Source organism: Pimephales promelas, chromosome 11, assembly GCF_988280905.1.
Source record: "Pimephales promelas chromosome 11, fPimPro1.hap1.1, whole genome shotgun sequence".
In the NCBI taxonomy this organism is placed as follows: domain Eukaryota; kingdom Metazoa; phylum Chordata; class Actinopteri; order Cypriniformes; family Leuciscidae; genus Pimephales; species Pimephales promelas.
The window spans coordinates 418,565-445,983 of NC_142779.1; the positions used below are offsets into that span (position 1 = coordinate 418,565).

The window sequence follows — 27,419 nt, forward strand, 5'->3', positions numbered from 1 at the left end:
TTATTTCAATTTTTTATCTAATAATTGTGAGTGTTGTAATTTTATCATAATTTTGATTGGATCATAATTTTGACATTATTTCATATTGTATTTTGATACAGCACTAGTAAATACATATTTGCATCTGATTTAAGAATGTTTATGTGCTGGAAAACAAGACAGAAACGCTGAGGAAGAGGAGGAGTGTGAAGATGAGTGAAGGAACAAAAACCATTAATAAATGAAGTTTTCATGTTAACAGCTAAACGTGACCTCCATGCTCATGTTTGATTATAATCTCGTGTGTGTGTGTGTGTGTGTGTGTGTGTGCCGAATCAGAGGTGGAGAAGCTGTGTGTTTCTCGAGTCTGGATGTGTGTGAGGAAGACGATCCGGATATCCAGATCTTCCAGGAGGAGCTTACTGTTTAAAGCACAATCTCACTTCATTTTGAAGCATTTTTATTGTATCATTGTTATTTCTGTGCCACTAGTGTCATCCGACAATAATTACGAACAAAAGTTATTTATAAAAATAATCCTATTGCCATGTCATTGGTCCGTCAAACAGATAGCCCCGCCCCCAAACTCGTGTGATTGGCTGATCAGTCTGACAGATTCTCAGGTTCTGAAACTATCGTCTGCACATTACAGGAGCAGTTTTAATATCACAGCATCGCAACCATAGAGCAACAGGAACACGTGACCCAGTGTTTGCAGATGTGTGTGAGGGTGTTCTCATGCCCTGTGTCCGCATCTGCAGAGTCACGTGATCGATGGATTCAGGAGCAAGTGTGTGTGTGTATACTGACATCGTGTGGTTAGTGGAGTAACTCACAGCCTTCAGCTTTACTTTCTTCTATCTCACAATTCTAACCCTTATTTTTCAATCATTTAGAAATGTGAGAGTGAGAGATAAACTTTGCAATTGTGAGAGAAAAAGTTATTTTTTTTATTCCGTTATTCTCATAACATCAAATACAAAGCGAGGTTTAGGCTTCCATAAACATAATCCCTCCCATTCTAAAGTCAAGGAAAACAGTATTTTCATCTTAACACGATTATTTATGACAGTTTTTATGAAAGTTAATCTTCATCACCATCACTCTCATGATGACTGTATTTCTGTGTTTCATTTATGAGGACCTTCATTGTGGACAGCATTGCTGAGTATTTCCTCCTTAAAGCTGCAGTGAACCAAAGACAGTCTCAAAAACACGCTTTGAAATCGCTGGTGTTTCTGACGTCACAAACCACCTTGTAACCAATCAGATCAACGTGTGATTGTCCACCAGTGGATCTCTAGGTGCGTTCCATTCGACAGGGTCCCTACGCAGTGTTCACTGCGCTCCCTACTCCCTGAACACGGTATATCAGTTGAAGTGGACTTCACTGACTTCCTGTGAAGTGATGTATCGATGTTCCCTTATTCCCTATGCCGTTTGCAGTGCCCTTCGAACTGAACATTTTCGTTCCCTTCGAATTGGAATCTCACTTAAGATGGCGAAATACCCTGTGAAGTCCACTTCACAGTCCACTTACGGTCGAATGGAACGCACCTTCTGAGTGAGTGAGTGCGTGGAGGCGGGGCTCATTTGCATATTCATAGAACCGTACATACTAAAAGAGGCGAGGGTGTCGAGTTACATTCAAGATATTTTTGTTGTGAAGGATATTTTTTTTCTAAGAAACGTTTTCTTAAAAAAACGCTTAAATGTGTCATTTAGGTGATCAAAGATGAGTCTTAAGGGATATAATGATTGACTACAGGGGGACTAGTGTTAAACAAGAGACTTGCAAAAAACTCTTACATAAACAGGAAATTGAAACAGGCTATATATATATATATAGGCCTGTCAAATAAATTAATCACACCAAACACAAGTGTAGCTATATGTGTGTGTAGGCCTATATATACATATATATATGCTATGTGTGTGTTTATATAGCCTATATTGTATTTTATGTGCCATGTGATCTACTAGGTGAGTCCAGCACATTGTAGGCTAATAATGTGCAGTGTGTGTGTGTGTGTGTGTGTCGCTGTAGTTCGCTCAGACAGACGGTGGTTCTCCAGCTTGACTTCGTTCTCGGCTTTCTCTGGTGATGTCACCGCGAACGGGCCCGCTGTAACGCGTCGGTGGAGTTGATGGCGTCATTGCGCGTCCTGACGGAGCCTCCCGAGCGCGCGCACGGATCGCAGTGAAGGCCGACGCGACGCGACGCGACCGAGGCTCCGGTGGCCGCGATCGAGCGACCCAAACCCGGACCCCGAGCGAGGAAACATGCAGGCCGTGCCGGAGGAGCTGCAGGCCGGCTCCCGGATCCCGGTGACCGTCGAACAGATCGTGAACGACACGCTCGTGGTGACGCTGGTCTACCGGGAGAAGAGCTACACCGGGATCTTACTGGACTGCAGCAGAAAGTGAGTCTCCTTTCTTTGTGTTTTCATGCGAAAAACACACACTTTATAATGTCGGGCCTAAAGAGCAGGCCAGGAGAACACAGGCAGGCCTTGAGCAGAGACAATGAAGAACAGCAACCATCTTCATCATCGTCTTCATCATCACACACACACACACACTATGTGGATAAAGCGCTATTTAGTGTCGGATTGTGTGTTTTTAGTGTCGGATGGTGATGGTTGCTCTCTGCTTTAGCCGTGTAGCTGAAGCTGTTTCTTTGTATCATTTCATCACATCAAACATTGACTGATGTTTTCACGCTCATTCATCGCTGTCATCGGGAATAACCACACAGGATCTGTTTAATTGAGTCCTAATAATGATTATTGTTCATGAAGGGACAGATGGCATTGTTGTATACACACAGTGTAAAGGTCAAATATTGTGATTATTCATTTGATACTGATTAAAGTAACACTTGCATGTGGTTTTCTCCATGAGGCCTTGGAATCTGCTTTGGTTTTATTCCATATTTCATCAGTGTTGTTGTTTTCAGATTCTAAGGGTTTGATGTGCAATAATCTGACATTGGTGTCATTGAACCTTCTCCACATTATATTCTTGTGTGGATGCCGGTGTATTGTGCATGTGATTGTGGATATTTTGCGTCTGTCACACAGATACTGTGAGGTATTAATAGACACATTGCATGAGAATCTTACATCACTTTTCCTTTATAGATCTGCATCAGAAAAACAATAACTGACATTGATAATTCTTGATGTTTATAATAGTCAGGATATTCCAAAACACTTACTAGATAGACAGTGTATGATATAAATATGTGCTCCGCTTATGTTATTTTTTGATGTACGAGTGTTTTCCCCCCCTGTAAACTCTTAAAAATAGAGGCTCTTTATAGCACTGATGCATTAAATGTTCTTTAGCTTGTTCAAATGTTCGTCACACTTTAGAAATAGATGTTTATTTTAAGAACTGACCACTGAAAGGTGTTTTGGGGAGCAGAAACGCTTCTTGTCTTCATAATCCTGTTTCAGTGGACGTTCAGATGCGTCACTGCTTTGTTCAGGTTGTGTCACCGTGAATCACGTCCTGCTGGGAAGCATTCAGTGAATCATCATCATCACTCATTCACTCCGAATATCATACTCGCATGATCTAGTGCACTTGCTGAGCACACTACATGTCCCACAATGCACTGCGCTCAACCTTTGAACTGAAAGTAATTGCAACTGCCTTTATTTTCTACGTAGTTTTGAATTAATCTACACATTTTTCAGAATACTTTACAGTTAACATGAACTAACAATGAACAGCATTTAGTTATTTTCAACATTTACTAATGTGGTATCGTTAGTTAATCCACTGTGAACATGAACAGTATAACATTAACAAAGGCTATTTAATGCTGTAAATACTTTTCTCATTGTTTTGCTAATGTTAATCAGTAAGCCCTCATTGTAATGTGTTACCAAAAATAAAACAAAGACGACGATTTTAGTAGAAAACACAATTTCAGACTTTCATGTTTAAATCAATGTTACTAGCCGGTTTCTACTAGCTGTGCGATGATTAATCGTGATCAATAAAAGTCTTTGTTTACATAATATTTATTTATGCTTCAATAATGCAGTTATATGCAATAATGCTTCAAACTGTATATACTAGAAACTAGTGTCTTTGTGTGTGTGTGTACTGTATATAATTTTGTATACACATGCATGCAAATATATACATGCATACACAGTAGGGATGGGCAACGATTAATCGCATCCAAAATAAAAGTTTGTGTTTACATAATATATGTGTGTGTAGTGTGTATAATTAATATGTAATACCCACACATGCATGTATATATTTAAGAAATATGTGCATGTATATATTTTATATATATATTTATTCACAATTAATATTACATATAAATATAAATATTTGATATATTAATAACACATTTTTCTTAAATATATACATGCATGTGTGGGTTTTTATATATACAAATTAATTATACACACTACACACACATATGTTATGTAAGCACAAACTTTTATTTTGGATGCGATTAATCGTTGCCCATCCCTACTACACACAAACAAAACTTTTATTTTGGATGTGATTAATCGTTGTTCTACACTAGTATACTACAGTTTGAAGAATTATTGTAGAATCATGTCAAAAAATAGTCAGCCGTGTGCAGAGTGCGGTCAGCTAGTGTTACATCCTGATCTGTGTTTAAATAGCATCTGGTCGTTCATCATCTCAGCTATATATATATATATTGAAAGTATTATTCATTCTTGCTCCGCATCCTGACACTAGACGCTGTAGTTATTGTTGCTTTAGGCGTGGGCGTTTTATTTTCCCTCAAACATCTCCAATGATCGGTGTTTATTGCCCGAGGGCTTCTGCCTCTGTCACCCACAGGATTTCCTTCTGCGGTTTAATTAATAATCCCGGCACAATCAGATTTCAGCGCTGTGAAAACAGCCGAATCTCTGGGCCCTCTCCCTGCGTCCCCGGTGGTTTATGGGATTGTTTTTGTGCAGCGAGGTGGAGGGGGATCCGGCCGACCCGTTGGTCTCTTTGTCTGGGGTTTCTGACAGCGCTTTTGCTTCGGCTGCATCTTTCACAGACTCAAGAAGACTCCAGTGTGATCACTGAAACCGCTGGCTCAATCTCACACAACTGCTCATGTCATGCATTTAGACGTAGTTGTTTTGCTACGTGCAAATATGCAACGAAAAGCACATCTTCATGTCTTGCTAATAATAATAAAATTGAATTGTGTTATTGAAATGTGACTGCTTTTGCACGATATGTCTGCATCACAATCTAAGAGTCAGCTTGCCATTAGAAATGCTTAATCATTTATATCAATTCATGAGCAAAATCGTGATAAGAGTGTTAAAAATAAGGACATTTGTTGATGCAAGTATTTTTTCTGCACCATCGAAGCAGGATTATTATTGTAAACTAAAACCAGAAAACTAAACATTATCTGAAATAAAATTTATTTCAGCTCATTTTATAATTTTCGTTTGCAACGTCTTGCTTAATTACCACAAAACGACTAATAATGTTTGTCCTAAACTTGTACTATTTTGTGTTATTGAAATGTATGTGCTACTACTTTTAAATTCCAAGCATTGCCGTTTCTAAGAATAATGCAGCATTAAGATTTTTGACAGATCAGATTATATCTGTGGTGTTTTAAAGGTTATGAAAACATAGGTGTGGTTTTGTTGCACGAACTGCAACTAGTTTTTCCAGTCAAGAGTCAGCTTGCCATTAGAAATGCCTAATCGTGCATTTCAGTTCACACTGAAAAAAATAATATTATGCTTTATCTATGCTTTATCTGCTTTTATCTAATCAATGAAATTGTGGCAACATATTACAAGCCATATTATTAATTAAATTGTACAAATTAGAATTAATTAGAATGTTAATTTGATTAACTATTACTCAATTCTAATTTGTTCAATTTAATAAATAATATTGCTTGTAATCTGTTGCCACAATTTTATTGATTAGATAAAGCATATTCATTTTACAGTTCATGAGCGTTCAGATGTTTTCTAGTGTTGTGATAAGAGTGTTAAATATAAACATTTAATGGTGATGTAAGTGGGTTTTTCTGCACCATCCACACTTTCAGTTGTCACTTTTCAGTTTTCAGTTTTCACTATCAGTTTTTTATTGTGAACTAAAAACCAAAACCCACACTTTTTTTACTTGAAATTAAATAAACATTATCTGAAGTAAAATTACTTCATTTTGTAAGTTTTTTTTTTAGTTTGAGTACTATTTAAGTGCTCATCCAATTCATCATCACAGAAATACTGGGATAAAAGTTTATAGTTTCGGATACAAACGCTGATGTATACGATCAAAATAGATAAAATCACCTTTTATAAGTAACTTGGTACTTCAAATGAAGATGATCAGTTACACCAGTAGGTGGTGACATGTTGAAAAAGTAATTGTTGAATTATTAATTCAAGAGATTCGTGTTGCTGATTCACCAGTAATGAAACAAGTCTATGAGTGAGTCATTAAATCTTTCACTTTTTTTAAATTAATGCAAATGAATGCAATAGGCCATGTTTTTTTTTAAAATAGACTGCAGCAATTAACATTTCATCAGAATCTATAATAAAAAGTTAATTTTGTTTATTCACAATCGTGGGGGATTCGTGATCTCTGTTTTAAAGGGGATGTATCATTCTGGATCACTGAGATCGGCCTTTGTTGTTATTGCCGGAGTGTCTGAAGCTTGTGTGAAGGCTCCGCCCTCTTCTGAACAGAGGCGGAGCAGAAGCTCATTTGCATTTAAAGGGACACACACAAAAACGCTGTGTTTGCTCACACCCAAAAAGGGGCAAATTTGACAAGCTATAATAAATGATCTGTGCGGTATTTTGAGAGGAAATTTCACAGACACATTCTGGGGACACCATAGATTTATATTACATCTTGTGAAAAGGGGCATATGTCGCCTTTAAACAAAAAATAATTGTGATTGTCAAAAACAGTGCAGTCCTTCTGGATAAATAACCTCCATTGCTCTGATTCCGTTCCTTATGTTTCCCTGTTGATTCTCTTCCGTAGGACTGGGCTGTTTTGCCTTCCAGACGTTGTTGGAAAATCAGAAGAGAGCCTCATATTGAGACCGGACTGTGAAGTCTCGAGTGAAGAGGCTTCTTCTAAACCCGTTAGTCCGCCTTCACCGAGACCAAAAGATGAGAACACGGAGCCAGCGATGGCTCCTCCTGCTCCCATACCCGTCCCGGTACAACCGGGCCAGCCCACGTACCCACCGTACTTTGAGGGCGCTCCTTTCCCGCAACCCGTTTGGGTCCGGCACACGTACAACCAGTGGGTTCCTCAACCACCACCTCGTCCAATCAAGAGGAAGAAAAGAAGAAGTCGAGAGCCTGGACAGATGACCATGAGCACGATCCGCCTGAGACCTCGGCAGGTGTTGTGCGAGAAATGCAAAAACACGCTAAACAGCGACGAGGACAGCAAAGATGGACCAACGGCGCCCAAGACGTCTAGAAAAGAAAACGCGCCCCAAGAAGACGAGGACACTAAAGCAACTCCGGCCAAGAGAAAGGACGACGGGGACAACAACAAAGAGCCGAAGAGGAGAGAGGACTCGATGGTCTTTGACAACAAACGCTTCCGAAAGGACAAGAAAGACGACGAGAAGTTTCCGGTAGGGGACATCATTCCCCACAGTCCTGTGATTAAGATCTCCTATAGCACTCCTCAAGGAAAAGGCGAGGTAATGAAGATCCCCTCGAGAGTTCACGGCTCTGTCAAACCCTTCTGTCCGAAACAGCTGTTGCAGAACGGGCATGGACAAAGAGACGCCTCCAAGGAATCCCAGAAAGTCGTGCAACCGCAAATGGACGCCATCCGAACGGGTCTTACCATTTCCATTCCCAAACTCAAGCTCCCAAAGCTGGCCAGTCCAGAGTCCCCGTCGCCCAAGATCCGCCTGAGATCCCGGTCCGACGGAGGAGAGCAAATGTCCGTGTACGAGGCAGAACTTGTCGGCGGTTCCCGGAGAAGAAGTCCAAGAGTTCCCAACTCTCAATCCGAGGATGGTGCCGAGAAAAACTCGCTCGAACTTTGGTCCGGCAAAGAGGTCGACCGACACAGCGACCTGACTTTACTCATTAACTTCCGCAAGAGGAAAGCGGATTCGTCGAGCCTCTCCGTGTGCAGTAGCGACAGTCTAGACGAGTCCAAGTCGTTTAGCTCGGATGGGACGTCGCCAGAACTCTGCGATCTCGCTCCGGGCGACGACATCTCCGTATCGTCGTCTTCTCAAGGGGAAAGCAAGACTGTTCCGCCTCTAACCGTGCGACTGCACACTCGCAGCATGACTAAGTGCGTGACCGAAGAAGGTCACGCCGTGACAGTAGGTGACGTTGTTTGGGGAAAGATTCACGGATTCCCGTGGTGGCCCGCTCGGATACTCAGTATTAGCGGTTCTCGTAGAGAAGAAGGAGAGGTTGATGCTCCTTGGCCTGAAGCTAAAGTGTCCTGGTTCGGGTCTCCCACCACCTCACAACTCTCGGTTGCCAAACTGTCGCCGTTCCGCGAATTCTTCAGGTTACGCTTCAACCGCAAAAAGAAAGGGATGTACCGCCGCGCCATCATGGAGGCCGCCAAGGCGGTGGGACACATGAGCGCCGAAATCACATCTCTGCTGTCTCACTGCGAAACTTAGGTGAGTCCGTCTGTGCTCGTCATTGCAGTCTTAAAGAGTTCGTTTGCCCATTAAATAAAATTCTGTCGTCTTTCCACCCCCGTAAGACTTTCGTTCATCTTCCCAACACAAATTAAGCAATTTCTGTCCCTCTATTCACCCAAAACTCTGACACTTCAAAACATTCATAAAGAGATCCTTAGAAATATCCAATTGTGTTGATGAACGAAAGTCTTATGGGTTCGAAACGACTCGAGGGTTAGTCATTTATGAGTAGGGTTGGGTATCGTTTGAATTTGATCGATTCTGATTCCGATTCCGATTCCTTGTTTCGATTCTGATTCCTAACGATTCTCGATTCCGATTCTTTTAAGAGGCAGGGTCAAAAAAGTTTAGCTAACCTTGCTAACCAACGGCCTTTCTGAAGGAAATACTCCGTATGTATCCTAAATATTCCTTTTGTCACAAATTTTGCATTTTGCAGAGATTTCGTTATTTTTAGAAAAGTGAAGCCACACTTTGGATCGCCGACGTAAGCTACTCATGTTCGACTCGCGTGGTTATGCCAACACTTCCGGTAGACGCTTCTTCGTTGGTGTTGTTCAGCGGTTTCTTCTTCCGCTCGGCGGACTGTGAATATCGAAACTAGGAATCGAAATTTTAACTTTTGAACGATTCCGGGAAAAACGAAAAGTTAGTCCCGATTCCAATCGATATTCGATTCTCGATACCCAACCCTATTTATGAGACATTTTTCATTTTTGGGTGAACGATCCCTTTAACCCATTTACTCTCCTGCATGTTATCCAAGATGTTCATGTCTTTCTTTCTTTGACTCGTTTCCAAAAACCGGCCTCTGGATCAGATCTCCCCCGAGGCTTTATATTAGTTTCTTTACTGTGCATATGTTAATTTATCTTAATAAACCCACAAATTTTTGTCTTTCTAAGTTTGAGTGATGACTTCTTTTTCTGTGGAACACAAAGGTAAATGTTTGCATGCACACCAGTGCGCTGGTAACTCACAAACATCAGCTTATTGAAATAATCAGGCTTGCGTGCAAACTGATAACCTGACAACGCAAGTACACCGCGTTTACAAGACTTTATTAGTGATTTAGGTTATTTTCAAAGAGTCAAAATGTAATAATTTGCGTATCTGACTCTGAGTATTTAATTTATGTCGATTGTGATGTTAAATAAAGCACTAAAAACTGAAGAACATGTCAGCGGCTCATATTATCCTCTCATTTACTTTACCACTTCTTAGAGGAGCATTTTCATACTTTTTTTGGATCAAAAATAGTCTGAGTTTGCGATATGCAAAATGCTGTGTGGACGCGCTTAAATCCGCCGTAAGAACACGTTCCTGTCACGGTTCACACATCCGCACTTCAATAAGCCGACAGAAAGCGCTATCGTATGGTTTGAGTCTTTTGTGCTTTGATCGGCGCTGTAAACCTTTCCCAATCTGCTTTAGTTATAAAGAGCAGCTTGAACATACGGCTAAACTTCTCCTTTTGTGTTCCACAGAAGAAAATCAGACTGTTTGAAATGACATGAAGGTGGGTACATGAAAAATTTTTTTTTTTTAGGTGCACATTTGTTTTGAATTTCATGAAGCAATGATCTGAAAACACTATTAGACTGTAGAGGCTTGAACATGCTTAATTTGTGATTTATTGATCACAGAATTGTCTTTAACTTCCTGGTTTGGTCCGATGGCCTCAGTTCCTCTGGAGATTGCTAGGTCACCTCATGAGTCATGTTTATTGAGATCAGATGCTGTCTTGGTTCAATATTAGCTCAAGTTCAGAAGCCGCTCCCACTGCCAGTGTTTGGAACCGCCATATTTAGACACATCTACACTGTGCATGAAACCTCAGTGAAGCCTTTTATTTAGAATTTATTGTGTTGTTATTTTTTCTGTTTATTACTATGAAGCTGCTTTGAAACAATCTGTCTTATATAAAACGCTATAGATAAAAATGCATGTATTTTTTTTTTTTTTGTTGCATATTTATGCATTTAGGCGTTATTTGCATGCATTTTTTTATACATTTATGCAATTTTATGCATCGTTTATGGATTTTATTCATGCATTTTATGCATCATGCATTTTAGTGCATGTATTTTTATGCATGCATCTATGCTTTATGCATGCATTTTTATGCATCATCGTGTATGCATTTCTATGCATCATTTATATATTTTTATGCATCATATATGTATTGTTATGTGTGCATTATTTATACATTTATGCATCGTTTATGGATGATTTTATTCATGCATTTTAGTGCACGTATTTTTATTAATGCATTTTGCGCATCATTTATGGATTTTTATTAATGCATGCATCTATGCTTTATGCATGCATTTTTTACGCATCATCATTCACAGTAAATCCATTGTAAGCTCTTTACGTAAAACAACCTCTCAGTGGTTCGATGTGAGTTTGCCATCACGATAGGGTGCGCACTAGTTATTTTTGAATGGATGAGTTCCAGGTATATTTGTGAAGCTCTCAGGGTTGTGTGTGTGTGTGTGTGTGTTCTCTCCGCAGAGGACGAGGACGGCCGTGGACGGGCTGTTATTCAGGGGTCTGCAGGCGCTCAGTATGTGGGATCCTCCCAGCACGGAGAGCGCCTTCATCAGCCACGGAGACCTCGAGGAAGGCTCTTCTCTCCTCACACACACACGACTGTTGGAAGAAGACGTCTGCCTTGTGACGAGCGGGCTGAGTTTGAGGGGCCACGAGGAGAACGATCTCGGAGCGAACAATTCCCCCATCTCCTCTCCGTTTGTCTCTCCATCTTTCCTATGTTTGTTTTGTAGGACGTACATTATATTAGAACAAGTAGCTTGACACTAAATCCGAATGTATTTATTCACACAAAAAACACTCGAGCGGTGACCGGCCTCTGTAAGATCATCTGCTGCTGTTTCTGATGACTGACTGTCCTCATAGGACGCAACGGACCGTCAGATATCCGTGTTATGATACTAAACGACAAGTCTTACTGTGTCTGTTCTTCAGATTATGAAAATGTGAAATTTTGCATCATGTAGGTCTTACACCATGCAGTATGTCCGATTGTCCGTCGCTTCACAGTCTCTCTCTAGTTTTCTGTCCCCTTGAAGGAATATATCTCCTGTCCTCCGTTTTCTTATTTCGCTCTGATTATGTGATGTTTTCTTTTGCTTTAATTATTTAATGTCACGTTAAGAGAAGCACTTTATCCATACCTTGGTGGCCTGCTGTGAACCCGCCGTTCGCAGACTCTCGGAGGAGCCAACCCATCGCTTTTGAAGTGATTTTAATTTTCATGAATTAAAGGACGCTGTCAGGAAGTTGTGTACACTGTATTATCGCCTTTAGCCTGGTTTACGTTAGACACCGTTGCTTTCCTCCTTATGAATTGTTCCACTGGAGATATGGACAGAACTGTACGCTCCTATGCACCGTCTCTTTCATTAAAGCATAAAAAGCAGTGTGTTTACTCGTGTGTGTGTGCGCGTGTGTGGTCAGGATCTCGCAGGTTTCCTCAGATTCTCCTCTCTGCAGGCGTCGAGTCGTTATATCAGGTCTATATTGTGCTGTAAATAGAATAAAATATTAAAGCAATGTCCGTTCTGCAATGTTCTTTTGCACGTGGTGGACACGGAAACATGGTTCAGGTTTAAAACTCTATTGAGTCTGGTGTTCCTGTCCGTTCTCCAGCACTAACATCTGAACATTTACTGGAGAAGAACAATGACCAAGATATCAAGTCTTGTTTTATGAAAATTAAGTGAGTTTAGTCTTAAAAACAAGAACATCTGCCAATGAATAATCCTGTTTCCCTGTGAATTGTTTATCTCTTATCTTTAAGCATGACTTCATTTTGATGTGTTTCAGAAAGCAAGACTATCTGAATATCTTTTTGCTTCTCCAGTAAATTGATCTTGATTTTAATATGTTTAGATATTAGTGCTGGACTTTTATTTCAGTGAACTGACGACTTTTTTCTTCTTACAGTTTTATCGCTAGATAGTTCACACAAATAAGGATAAAGATATAGTTTGAAAAATAATTCTAAATGTGAAAGAATAGTAAAGGAACGAGAACGGCACAGGAATGACGTCATTAGAACCGCTTTAATAATGACAGCCAATCAGAGTCCACCCTGCTTTAAGAGCGTTTGGCGCAATAACTCTTGTAAAGATAAACAAAGTAAAGAGCATTTAAAGTGACACACTGCAAAAAATAAATAAATGTAAGTGAGTTGTTGCTTAAAACCAAGCAAAATTATAATCGGGGAAGAAGATCTCATGCACAGCTGCACTACTTCCTGAACTTCAGCCAGCTCCTTGTTTCCTGTCTGCCATTATTGGCCAAATTGATTAATTCAGGTGTGTCTGATTATTGTTGCCGTGACTACTGAGGTCAGGTACACCTGAATTAATCAATTCGGCCAATAATGGCAGACAGGAAACAAGAAGCTGGCTGAAGTTCAGGAAGTAGTGCATGCAGCTGTGCATAAAGCCCATTCAAAAAGAAACAGGATTATTTTTATCACCCCATTTACAGATAATAAAAACTCACTTAATTTTTATTCATTTCCCCAGACAACAAGACATCATCTGATGGCATTTTACTACTTCAGTAAATGCATCTTGATTTAAGAATTTATTTGGATATTTGGACTGGAAACATGGAAAAATACTAGGTAAGAAAACCATTCTTTGTCGTGCAAACGACAAACTGCAGCACTTCTACATACACACACACAACATACATAAGTGTGGACGCTAATATAGTTATTGTTATCTTTATATTTATCCGTCTTGGTCTCAATGGACCTTTAAAGCAGACTACACTTTATATTTTTTCCAAATAAGTTGTTTGTGACCATATTTTATGCGATTAATGAGCTATGCACTTTTTTTTTTTTTTTTTTATGAGCTATGCACTTGATATGCACGCATAAGTTCCGCATTTGACGCAGGGATCCTCTTCCGTTTCCGGTTGGGGAGCTTTAAAGCGGAGGAAAAAGGGATTATGGCCGAGTCTTCCAAATTTACTGTCCTCCGTTCTTTGAAACGAAACTTTAATACGTTTAGGTGTGATTTTAATATATAATTATGTTTATTTAAGATAATATTAAAAAGGAGCATAAACACAATGAGGGGTATGTGTTTTGTTTGTTTTTGTGACTTTTGTTTGGTTTTGTTCAGTTCGGCGGTCTCCGACGGATATGTTGAGTTTTCGCGTTTTTCGCTTCCGGAGGGGCTTTGGGGGCCTGTATCTCGGGCCCCGGGGGCCCACGATGCTGTTGGTGGTCTCTTTCGAAAGGTCTCGGTCCGTTCTCCACTCGATATAAATTTGGCGTCGAAACATTGATTTTTCACCGAGATATTTGCGATTTTCTCCCGAGCTCATGGCACCATTTCAGAGCGCGGCCGACGGTTTTCGGCTAATATCTCCGTGAATACTCCACCAAAAATGACTAAAAACGCATATGGTTTTGTTCAGTTCGGCGAGACGGTTCGAAGGAGCCCGGTCTCCGACGGATACGTTGAGTTTTCGCCGAGATATTTGCGTTTTTCGCTTCCGGAGGGGCGTTGGGGGCCTGTATCTGGGGCCCTCGGGGGCCCACGAGGCTGGGGGTGGTCTCTTTCGAAAGGTCTAGGTCCGTTCTCCACTCGATAGAAATTTGGTGCCGAAACGTTGCTTTTTAGCTGAGATATTTGCGATTTTCTCCCGAGCTCGTGGCGCCAGAGCGCGGCCGACGTTTTCGGCTAAATCTCCGCGAATTCAAACCTGAAACCTGAGTCCCCTGAATATATACACAATACACTGACCATTCTCCTGTTATAATAATAGTTAAATTAATTATTATAACTATGACCATTATACAATGATGATTGAGAGATGAACAAATAAACTCTTCTCAAAAGCCCGATGATCATATTTGATACTGATGATTTTTTCCAAAAAATGTAATTAAAAAGCGATATCTGAGCCATGTAAATGTGTTTCCCGTGGTGAAGGTGAAGGTAAAGCCGTTTCTTCCTCTCAGTGTGATCTCGCTGGTGATCTCGGTGTCGAGTGGCTCCCTCTGCCGGTGTTCAAGGCAAGCGAACCGCCGTTTCTCTCCACTCGCTGTTTATCAGCATTAAAAGCACAACAAAAGGTTTTCTTTCTACTGAAAACAGACACTGTATCACAGTTCCCACAAAAATATGACTGTTTTCAACACATAAATATTTATTGATCATCCGATCCTCATATTAGAGTGATTTGTGAAGGATCATGTGACACTGAAGACTGGAGTAATGATGATAAATTCAGCTTTGATCACAGGAATAAATTACACTTTACTGTATATTCACATAAAAAACAGATGATTTACAATAATATTTCACTGTTTTTACTGTATTTTTGATCAAATTAAAGCAGCCATGCTGAGTTGAAGATATTTTTTCAGAAACATTTTAAACTTTTGACCATGCAAAAAATAAGCTCATAAATCTAAATTATATTCCTCATAATGAACAAAAAATATTGTGGTGTTAATTTTTCACCATAAGCACATTTTACCCAAATGTTCATACTTGTAATGCACAGATGTTTTGAAACCAATGTCAGAAACAAAAACAACTATTTTTTTTTAATTCAAAATACATAGTTTTCTTTATTTTGCTTTATTATTTTTGGGGCGAGATAGGATGTTCAGGACCCATATAGGCATCTAACCTCAATCTATGTATTTTGGTATTTCCCAATGTTACATTTATGAGTTTATATTTATAGGTAAAATGTAGGCCACGCTATTAATTTTCTCTCCAGAATAATGGCAGCTGATATTACGGGTGTCCTGTGAGAGCTGAAATAGGACAGTCTCTCAGACCCGCAGGAATAGCAGAAATATGTCACAGGTTTATGGCTCTTCTAAAGCTGGAAACAGAGACTTTGTGCATCAGCCAAATTAAAATCACACGCGAGGTTAATTGGATCCTCCGGTGTCAGAAAATAGACTGGAGCGAGTGTGTTCAGCTTTACTCAACACACGCCTAAAGAATTAGTGTTTCCCTGAGAGGAAGATCTTTCTCTGTTCTCTCGATTACAGAAACACAGACACACGGTTCACATGAACATTTCACTCACAGAGACAGAACGATGCACTTTAAACACTTCAAAAAACCTTCTTCCAGTGTTTGTGTCTTGTTCTCCAGTACAGATATCCAAACACTGTAAAAGGTGCAGAATGTAAGTTAGATTAGTTATCACAACGAGCGAGAGAGTTTAACATGGAGCCGCAAAATCTCTAGTAGTGATGCGAGAAACGAAGATTCGAATCAGATGAATCGACTCGCAAGATGATTCACTGTTTCGAAGCGTCACAAACTGATGACGCGCTGCTGGTCAGAAACAGGGTCAGTGCAACTAAACTCCTCAGGCCAAACATGCATAAAAACAACTTTTAAAGCCCTTTGCAAATGTTTTATTGAAGTAAAATCGTTTAAATGCAATTCATCAAATATAATAACATTATATAGCAAGTTCTGTATGTAGAGCAAGAGAAACACACTTCAGTCCTCTAAATACACTGATCTGAGTGAGTATCTACAGCACGTGTAGTTGTGGCGCTGAGATCCGTCTCTCATTAGTGGTCTTTATCCCACAGTCATCATAAAACATCAGTGTATCATTCATCCATGAGCATTATTAGATCCATCAGCTTCACTTATGCGTCATCAACCTACGCTTTTGTTATTGTTTGAGGTTAGCGAGCCCTAGTGGCGAAAGGAAATACAGCTTTAAAACGTCTACAAATGTAAAAAAAAACACTTGTTCAATTTTTCGCTGCAATAAAACATTGAAATTTCGCAACGTTTCGTAACTGAAGTCATGTGAATTTGGCGGTTTGATACTCTCTGAACCACTGATTCAAAACAAAAGGTTTGTAAAGGTTTCACGGCTTCACGTTCCAGAGCTCGTAATAAAACATCACAGCATCAGCTCGGCTTCAGGAGAACCGAGGGACTGTGAATGTTGTTCAGCGTCACAGAGATGATGGTGCTTTAGCACTCAACAGGAGACAAAGCTGTTTTATTGAACATGTGTCTCTCTAACAGAGTTCACTAAAGCATTGTGAAGATCATTTCATTACGGATGTTGTACGCTGGAGTTTATTCTCTAGGAAGGATCGTGTCTATTAACGGGTAAAATAACATCTGTCGGCTGGAGATCCTCCATCTAAACTGGTTATCTCTGTAGAATAGCATGAATGTTTTATGAGGATGATCATCATATTCATCCGCACACACCCGAAGCACAACCACAACAATGCTCTTCCGCAGAACACATGCAGTTCTGTGTTTTGACCACTAGAGGGACCAAAGTCAATTTGTTCCATAAAACTAGTTAAGAATATATTTGAACTGGAAAACAAGACAAAATAGTATTATTTTTTAATTATGTTTTTTTGCGGTGAGGTGAACAGTGGCGTTGTGTGGCATTATGTTTTTATTAATCTTAATTTATTGTGAATGATTGATCAGTGTAATTATTCACACTTAGTTAAAATTAGCCTGCAGTTAACATGAACTAAGAATGGACAATATTTCTACAGCATGTTAATTTCAACATTTACTAATACATTATTAAAATCGTGTTAACATTAGTTAATGCACTGCGAACTTACATGAACAAACAATGAACAGCTGGAATATTATTATTTATTATTATTAACAAAAAACTTTCCTCTTCATCTGATGTCATCAAGCACTCTCCTTCATCAGTCTTAATATTGTCTTCTGACTCCATTGGCGGATATTAGTTCTTGTTTTCATAATATCAGTCAGTCGTTTTGCTTCTCCTCCAGTACATGTATCTGGATCTTGAATGTTTGGAAAACAGGACAGAAACACTGAGGAGAAGTGCAGATAACATGTGACTCGAAGCCGCTTCCCACGTTACTCCAGTTCTGAGTCAGATCTGCAAGTGAAAGTGTTTATTATGGTTTCAGAAGAGCTGAATCAGAGCGAGAAACACTTGCTGCTGATTTCCAGGTTTTTCTATTTTTGGCCGGTTCAGTTTGATCGGCTCTGAGACTGCGAGAAGGGTGAAAGTTCACATTTTTTTCCTCCCAGACTGGAATTCCTCCATCAGTTTTTCCATTACTCAAGCAGCTGTGGGCGTGGCCTGAGCCGGCTCTGGGCCAATGAACGCGGAGCGGACGAGCGCACGCATGCGCAGCTCCTTCCTCTCCGCTCTGTATTTTCACACACACACACTGGCCAGGCTAAAATAAACTCTTTCCCTTTTATCTGACTCCCTCCCTCCGTGTGTTTCTCTCTGGGATATCCTGCTCTGGGTGCCAGTGTAGTATTTACAGTGGATGAACACGTTACCTGGGAATGTTATCAGTGTGTAAACAGAGACAAACCCCTCAGCCGAGTGTGTGTTCGCTACACTTCCATTGACTCACGTGGGTGTTTGGTTCTGCTCGGTGATCGTGACGCGATTCATCCTGGACCTGGACAAAAGTTCAAAAAAAAGTTCTTAACAAATTGCAAAAAAAAAAGGTAAAAAATGACAAATAATTTATATAATGACAAAAATATTGATTTGCAATATGGTTATACTGTGGTCTTATATTTGTGTTCACTTGATCTGAACTACTTATAATAAGTTGATTTGCACGCAGTGGATGTGTGTGTGTTGATCTGGTGGTGTTGTGATCGTGTGTTTTCCGCTAGGATCCTGATTCTGCAATATTCAGCAGAAACTCCATTGAGACTCATTCTAAGAGGAGTGTCTATTTTACATCCCTGAGCACTGATGTAATTCACTCACACACACACACACACACACACACACACACACACACACACACACACACACGAACATGCTTAATTTCAAAGCCACTGCATTGATTTGAATGTAATTGATTCTCCTGCTTTGTTTTCAGCGTTGGATCATCTGCATATTTAACTCTGTCTGCACTGGAACTGAGACTGAGACTCAGAGACGCCAGTGTGAAGAAAACAAGTGTAACGTCAAAGGCATCCATAAACGAGTTCCCATTAGTTAATGTTAATGCATTAACTGCAAAAATCATGTTCTTCCTCAGTGTTTCTGTCTTGTTCTCCAGCACAAGCATCTACACATACCATCAAGACACATTTACTGGAGAAGAGGCGACATGACTGAAGATATATCAAAGTAAAGCGAGTTTATGATTAAAACAAGAAAAGTGCAGAAAACTTTCTTAATTTTTACATTTTCAAAAACACACATGTATGATTCCATTTCAATTCAATTGAGCTTTATTGGCATGACTGTGTAAAATAGCACAATATTGCCAAAGCTATAGTAATATACAAACATATACGTAGATAAATAAAAGTGAAAAACTCTCTCTCTCTCTCTCTCTCTCTCTCTCTCTCTCTCACACACACACACACACACACACACACACACACACGTCACTTAGTCTCTCTCTCTCTCTCTCTCTCTCTCTCTCTCACACACACACACACACACACACACACACACACACACACACGTCACTTAGTCTCTCTCTCTCTCTCTCTCTCTCTCTCTCTCTCTCTCTCTCTCTCTCTCTCTCTCACACACACACACACACACACACACACACACACACACAGCTCATGCGCTGCCAGTCACAGCTGTGGACTCTTTGAATAAGTTGTGGTGATAATTTCCCTCTTTCCTCGACAGAATGAGCCACATGGCAGCTTCAGTCTCCAACACAATCATCTCACACACACACACACACACACACACACACCTGGCCTGATGTAATAGTTAATTTTTTTCTCGATTGTTAACACACACATTTTACACTAAGCATGTCCCATACTCTCAGAACTCTACACACAAATATAAACACACACACACACACAATGGGCAAAACCCATCAATAGATAGATAGATAGATAGATAGATAGATAGATAGATAGATAGATAGATAGATAGATAGATAGATAGATAGATAGATAGATAGATATACGGTTTTTAAATCAATTGAATGGTCTCATCCTCGCTGAATAAAACTCTATTAAAGAAAAACTCACAGTGACCCCAAACTAACTTTTATATATATTTACTATAACTGTATATACATCAGCCACCAGCAGCCCAATGGAACACCGCGGCTCTTAAAGGGGCCCCGCTGTGTTGCTCTTTAAACCCCCCACTGGCCCCACAGCATCACGTGCTGCCCCTTTAAGAGACGCGTTTTTCCATTGGCTCAGTGACGTCAGGCAGCGCAGGGACTCACTCCAGTAGCGGTGTGTGTGTATGTGTGTGTCGGTCCCTCAAACTAACGCGAGCAATGCGCGCACGGAGGGAGAACCGAACGACAGCGAAACACACTCCTCCAAAGACCGGTGTTCGCGTCGGATTAAACCGGGGAGATCTTCAAATCATGGCCGAGACGGGGAAGAAATAAAGCCTGACGCGTTTGAGTCCGGAGCGATCTCGCGTAACGTTCCTAGAAGCGCACGAGTATGAACGAGCCCAGCTGATCCAGACTCGAACCCGCAGAGTTTAACCCGACGAACCACTACTCGACTCCACCACCACAACACTGCTCGTTCCAGAAACGGCTCAAATTAGCTCATTAGTTCGGGTCGCGAGCTAATTAACGATGGCGGGGAAGCTGACAGCGCAGGGCGCGGGAATATTGCTGGTTACTGCCAACGTTGGATCACTGTTTGAAGATGTAAGTCGCTGTTTTGTTAATAACAACTCATTTAACAGATGCTTCTTCCACAGTAGGAGATTTAGCACTAGTCCTGCTGCAGTAACCTGAGGTAAACTGCTGAATTTTGATGACAGTTTATGATGAATGAACTCTAATGGCGTTTGAACCTACAACCTTTCGGTTTCCAGTCAGAGTTGTAAGTTTCTAATGCTGTATTGATCAGTGTTATTTATTGATGGGTTGATTGACAGCAGTTTACACAAGGCGTATTGTTTGTTTAGACCGGTTACTAGATAACATAACGGTCAACTTAACTGTCAGGGAATAAATTGGATGTTGGATAAATGTTGGATGGTTTTTCAACGCATGTTCGGTCAACCCAACCGTTGGTTCATTTAAAAAAAAAACTTTTTAAAACCCAACGGTTGGTTTAACATTATTAATTAAATGTTTAAACCCAACGGTTGGTTAACGTTATTAATTACAATTACATTTTAAAAGCTTTTGATTGTCTTTTTCACGAATAAACAAACACTGTGATGTTATCTTGATTGATACTGTGAAGCAGCTTTGATACAATCTGTATTGTGAAAAGCGCTATATAAATATATTTGACTTGAATATAAGGGTATTATTCTTTTTACCAACTTTTTAAAGTTAATGATCTGTAAGAATGGGGCTTTATTAGTGCTGATCATTGATTAGAGTAACCTTTTTGACATTTGGGTATAAAGTGTTTTAATTCTACAATATGTGGTGTAAAAACGAGCGCTGCCCTCTTCAGGTTGAACGCTGGCTACTGCAGTTGAATTTTCCTATTGGATGTTTGCGGTGGTACGTGATGTAAGCGGGAGAGCTGACGTAAGCAGATTCCAGCTCCCCACGCCCTTGGTACGAGTTACCACGCCCTTCGCAGTTTAAAAACCATCTGGTTTCTTCAAATCCACTGCGAGTCAACAGTTGGAATTACGAGTATTGAAAACGATCAGGATAGAGTATTGTAGCATCTCTTTAGCATAGCATTCATATAGTTATATTGATTATTTTGTGCAGCCTAGTTAATTAGTAGCATAGTACAGTTAGGATAGCTTCAAGTCAGCATAGATTTATCAATGTTTAGTACAGTGATCACTGATCAGGATGGTAACGGGATAGAGGTGGACATGGGCTTCTCCACACACAGTGACACACACTACTCATCCAGCATGGACTCCACCACCGCAGCGGTGTCTTGATTTGAGTGATCATGTATATTTTAATCACAATTTATGGTTAGGCTAAAGTTAGTCCTCTGGGGTCGACAAACGTGCCAGCGCATTTTGCTGGATTTTTTCACATAGCGGCAAATTGACATCAACTCGACAAAACTCATCAGATGCCGGTTGCGATGAAACGTCCTTGCGCCACTCTCTCGTCGCTTTACATTTTAGCGTGTGACAGCGGCCGTCACTGCGCGTCTCAGGTGCAAAAATCGCCATTGGGTGGAGTCAGGCTCTCTCTCTATATATATATAAAACACTACCCAGAATATGCCCCTCCATGCACCTGTATGTGCCGACGAAGCATACTGGAGGTTTCAGGTTTTATTACTTTATTATTTCACAAGTTCTCGAGAAAACGAAAATGTAACATTCTCTGATGTGCAATTGTTGAAATATGGTACCCAGAACATGCGACTGTATGTGCCGACAAAGCGGATTTGGAATGTTGTAATGCAGGATTTCGTTTAAGAATGAATTTATACATCTACGTTTTCGTTTTCTTGAGAACTTTTGAAATAATTAAGTAATGAAACCTCCAGTATGCTTTGTGGACACATGCAGTTGCATGTTCTGGTATCATATTTCAACAATAACACTGAGAGAACTGAGGTTTAATGATATGTCATTTCTGTTCTTTATTAGAAGTTATTCATTACTCCAGTCTAACATATATAGCCTATATATACACAACAATAATAACAATAACATCAAAAATCAATGTATTATACTCAGTGCAATTGTGATACAGTTAGCAAAACGGCTCCCTTGGCCTTGGTTTCTTACTTTAATATCATATGTTATAAATAAAAAAACACAACCACTGAACGACTTTTAGCTCAGTGTATATTATATAAAATTAGTCTCTCTCTCTCTCTCTCTCTCTCTCTCTCTCTCTCTCTCTCTCTCTCTCTCTCTCTCTCTCTCTCTCTCTCTCTCTCTCTCTCTCTCTCTTCCCAAATGGAAAATCATGTAAATAAATGGGCCAAAAGGTGCCTTGATTTAAAGAGATAGTTCACCCAAAATTGAAACTTTTAGTCATCATTGTCTCTCCCTAAAGTTGTTCTAAATGTGTATGGTTTCTTTCTTCTGCTGAGTGAGTAAATGTTGGCAGATTGGTCACTTGTGTGTGAACTTGAATCCCTTTAACACTGGAGATTGCAGAATGTTTCTGGGTGTAATAATGATGTGCATGGATCAGATAGCAACTGATCCAGCATCAGATATAGTCACTTTTAAGTGTTGTTTACTACGACTAACTGCTGTCCTTCTCAATACTAGAACCTCTGTGGTTTTTATAGAAATCTCACCTGTTATTGCACTCATGAAAATGATTATGTAAACTTGTGGTAGATCAGGGTGAGTTGTGGTTTAGGCAAATGATCTCCTCTGAATAAACAATAGTAAAATAGAGACAGGTTACTAACACATTAACTGTCAGAGAATAAACTGGATGTTGGAAAAATGCTGGGTTGTTTGGGTCAAATATTGACAAACTTAACCGTTGGTTTAAAAATTTAAATACAATTGTTTATATTTTTAAGTTACATTTTTATACCCAACGGTTGGGTTTGTCCATATTTGACCCAAACATTTTTTAGTTTTCTGATGTTATATCTATATATACACACAACCCTCTAAATCGCTCATTTAGTTTTCACGTTGAAGATGTTCAAACGTTTAAAGGGGTCATGAACTGGCTTTTTAAATTTTATTATTTTGTTGTCCGAGGTCAACTTATGACGTTCGCTTGGTTTTTGCATTCAAAAACATCCAAATGAATAAGTAATAGGCTATTTTGTATCCAAGTTTTTAGCCTACTTGAAAAACGCTGGATTTTAATGGGCGTCTCGCACTGAAGACTTGGATGTAAACACCCACTGCTGTGAGTGGAGAACAGTTTTGCATATTATAATGAGTCCCGTCGCGTCGATGCACTTGGGGGATATTGTTTTGAAACGTCCAATGTTGTAAAACGGCAACCGGAATGATTCGACCCAGAGTCCGTGTGTTGCACAATTCCTGTCAGATCCAATATAGACGGCACAGCACCGTTCTTTACTCTTAATCGCTCTGCAAATCCAGTCTTGTTTACAGGACAATCCTCAGTGAAATGAAGCGAACAGACGACGATGTTTTATCAGCTGGAACGTCAGCGACTGTCGTCTTTCACAACCAGGCGCTGCACAATATTCTGTATTGCTGGTTAGATCGATCCGGTTTGTCATCACAAGTTAGGCATCTATGTTATTTAGCTATATGTGTAATGCACGAATCGGTGGGCGGGGCTAAACCGGCCGTGTTGAAGCAGGCGTTGATCTTCTTCTGCGGGGCTGGGGTTTTATCCTCTTTGTCGTTTGAAAAACGAGTCGTTTGCTGGGGCTGGTGTCAATAAAAGCTTTTATTGGACTAACAAGGATGTTTTTATAATATGATGACCTCTTAGATGTCAAAAGCTCGAGGAAAATTTGATTTCTCAGTTCATCACCCCTTTAAAAGATGTTTTCAAAAGAGTTTATTGCTCTTAAATGAGTGTAGCGGGTCTTGTGCTGTAATTCTCCAGGTTTAGCTGTAGTTGTTCTAGATCTGTTTATTTACTCTTTGTGAAGAGCCCTTAGCTGTTTTCTTACGCTTTTCCGTACTATCTTTGGAGTTATTAATAGCTGGCCTGTCATGGCCGCTGAACTGCTGTCTTATGAATATCACTGTTTATCCATTACTTGTCTTACATGAGCCAAAGCCAGCGTGCCGCTTATAGAGCATGCATGCGCAATTACACCTAAATATTTGACATGTTCAGACGTCTCGTCTCTGAATGGGCCTTTTGTGCAGCGCGAGACGCAAATACAAGGATTTTCCAAATTGCAGGAATGAAGTACACTGTAAAAAATTTGGAGTAGGATTTACTTGAAAAAACCTTGCTAAACGATCTCACTCAGAAAATGCTAGTAAATTTACAAAGATTTGCCAAGTAAAAACCTAAACATATTTATCAGTAGCTTTAATTAGAAATCTTTAAGTTAAATTTACTTGGAATGTGGAATTAAGTAAACTTTACAAAAAATAAGTAATTTTAACTCGGCTTGTAAAAGGTTGATTAATACCGATTTCCTTTGCCTTTGTATTACATTTCACTAAAACAATTATCTTGAATTTTATTAGTCATTTATAGTATGTTCTTTACTTAGATCATCTAAGTAATTTATATAAACATCATGTCAGACTTTAAGCCTTACGTGAATGCAAACACCTCAATACTTGGTAGACAATACACAATGGCGGTAACATTTGATGGATCGTTTTTGTGTTTGAATGTGTCGTTTTAAGCAAAAAATTTACTCGAAATGTCACAAAATGGCAATTTACTAATACTGAAAACAAAAATCAATGATAAAACAGTGTAAATACAGCTGGAACCAGTGAAAAATGAGCCTCATTAATTATTCAAGGTCCAGTGCATGATGGGAACCCCAGTATCAGAAAAGTTGAGTACATTTTACTTAATTTAATTGAGTTGATATTACACTTTCATTTATACTCACTTGAAATAAGTACTGATATGGAATTTACTTAATTTTTTTTAAATTCTTGCCTGAACTAACTTTTTCAAGTAAATTACATTGGGTTTTTTCACTAGTATTTACTTAACCAAAAAATGATTTTTTACAGTGTAAATGAGACCTTTGTCAGCAATCACAAGATGAGGTGTTTAGAGCTGGACGGCTTATTTATTTTTGGTTTGCCTTTTAATAAGAACAAAATATTATTTACATACGAGAGTGTATATAAACATACAGTGGTCAGTGGTAAACAAAAGGAAAGAAAGGACAGAAATAACTCGTACCTATTAAACAGCTGTGTAGCTTTTTTTGGATATTGTTACTAATTATATTTTAATATCAATTTTCAATTGTTCAAAATTTGCCATTTTTCATTCCTTTTGACTTTATGAATGTAGTAACTGGCAAGTATAATAAATGAAATATAAACAAAAGTTTTTTTTTTTTTTTTTTTGTCACCATCAGATGAAAACATTTTAGCATGACATTAACATCTTCAAAGTTAACAGGAATCAAAGGTTTTCTTAGTAATTACTCAACTCAACTTTTATTTATAAAGCACTTTCAAATCCATTAAAATGGACCAAAGTGCCGTCCACAAATAATAAATATCTATAAAATAATTACACCAAAACATGACACCATGTCTGAGTTCTGTCCAAAATCTTGGGTCTTGGGGATTCCCCGAGCAGATTAACAGATTCAGGGTAACGGCAGCGCTCTTATAAAGCGGTTGGCGCCGTAGCCGTTTCCTCGCACTGAAAAAACGAAGTCAAATTTACTTAAGAAATAAGAGTCCCTCAAAAACATGCCATATTTCACCCCACAATACCTAGAAAAAATATATATTAGCCTATATAAATAATAATAATAGCATAAAGAGAAGCCTGTTTTAGGACCATTAAGACTTTAAATTGTGCAGTTGTTACTTGTTGTTGCCTGTCATTCGCTTATCCGAGTTAAACATTTACTTAGGATTTATTTATTCTGAAGGAATATTCTCATCAGTGTTCAGTCAGCTGTGACATTTAAATGTGCATACTTATTAAATTTAACCTTTTATAAAAGGTATTTTCTCCCCTAATTGTTTTAAATATTTGTTTATCTTTCATTTTAAATTCTTAATTTTGATCAATAAATTAAATTAGAATAAGACACTATAAGGCTGTTACCAATAAAATTAAATAATTTACACTAAACTTCATTAAATAATGTTATGAGATTTTTTTTTAATATACAAATAAGAAATGTTGGAAAGAATGATAGTATTAAACATAAAGGGCAGCGGCAGGGGACCGTCTTAAGGAGCGAGTCATTTATTCAACCGATTCGTTCAAACGGCTGATTCGTTCAGGAAGGAGGCCCTTTAAAAACCCGGGCAAGCCTTAATATCGAGCCTCTATTGAAATATAGTCTGTTTTACTAGTCAAGTCAGCTTTATTTCTATAGCGCTGTATACAACACAAGATTCTTTCAAAGTATTACAGTAATAAACAGGGACATGATTTTTGGTGTTTGTTGACGTTTGGTCTGTTGTTGATTCAGTTGTGTTGTAAAGCTCATCAATTATTAAATGAGTTAATATCATCTCTAAAGCAGTTCTGCAGAAAACATGATGTCATCGTCCAGCTCCGTTCACTTCTCATACATCAGTCAGATCATTAATATTGCTGAATAGTAATACATTACAAATAAAATACTGTAATTCATTGACTTGTATTTTGGCTAAATGTGTTTAAAGAAAGGCAGTAAAACACTAATCTTTCAATATACTATATCATTATTTTCGAATATTACATGAATACATTTTTGGGAAAATTAGTACATTTTAATAATAAATTATTTAAATAATATGTAATTATTAAATGTATTATATTAATTTAATTGATATGAAACTAAATTAAAGGTTTTCACAAAAAAATGCTGGGAAATTTTATAAACAAATGGCAAGTAACATGTTGAATTAACGTGACATTTATTGGAAAAAAACTTTTATTTACAACTTTGATTTTTAAAAAAACATTTTTTACAGTGTAGTACAACAATTCATTGTCTTTAAGTGGAATGCTAATTTCTTATTTTTTGTGTTTGGAGTGAGATATGACTTAACATGAGATTTAGTGAGATTTGTGAGATTTATCCAAACAAGTAATTGAGAGTTGAATCGAATCGAGTTGAATCGAGATCGTTGAATCGAATCGAGTGTCTTAGAGAATACAGAGGATGGATGGATGGATGAATGGAGAGAGATATAGAAG

At 38.9% G+C, this 27,419-nt stretch overlaps 2 protein-coding genes across 3 annotated transcripts in view; both read left to right on the forward strand.

The window, feature by feature from the left end:
• Positions 1-1,992: 1,992 nt before the first annotated feature.
• On the forward strand, positions 1,993-12,118 carry pwwp2b (PWWP domain containing 2B). Of its 2 annotated transcripts, XM_039648880.2 has the most exons (4): positions 1,993-2,402; positions 7,012-8,644; positions 10,156-10,187; positions 11,186-12,118. In XM_039648880.2, the coding sequence occupies exons 1-2, from the start codon at positions 2,263-2,265 to the stop codon at positions 8,642-8,644; spliced, it is 1,773 nt and encodes a 590-aa protein (XP_039504814.2). In that variant the 5' UTR covers positions 1,993-2,262; the 3' UTR covers positions 10,156-10,187; positions 11,186-12,118. The 2 variants fall into 2 exon arrangements, with proteins under 2 accessions (XP_039504814.2, XP_039504813.2); XM_039648879.2 differs by lacking the exon at positions 10,156-10,187 and having other exon boundaries at positions 1,994-2,402.
• Positions 12,119-19,926: 7,808 nt separating this feature from the next.
• inpp5a (inositol polyphosphate-5-phosphatase A) overlaps positions 19,927-27,419 on the forward strand; it is a 99,414-nt gene continuing 91,921 nt past the window's right edge. Inside the window, exon 1 of the mRNA XM_039648862.2 lies at positions 19,927-20,360. Within this exon, the coding sequence (XP_039504796.1) occupies positions 20,286-20,360 (75 nt within the window). The 5' untranslated portion in view covers positions 19,927-20,285. The remainder of the gene's footprint in view (positions 20,361-27,419) is intronic.

What these genes read in the sequence shown, in the direction of transcription:
- pwwp2b (XM_039648880.2), top strand. Translation starts at nt 2,263, where the DNA reads ATGCAGGCCGTGCCGGAGGAGCTGCAGGCCGGCTCCCGGATCCCGGTG. An exon ending in TTACTGGACTGCAGCAGAAA is followed by an intron (nt 2,403 to 7,011) that starts GTGAGTCTCCTT and finishes TCTCTTCCGTAG; the next exon opens with GACTGGGCTGTTTTGCCTTC.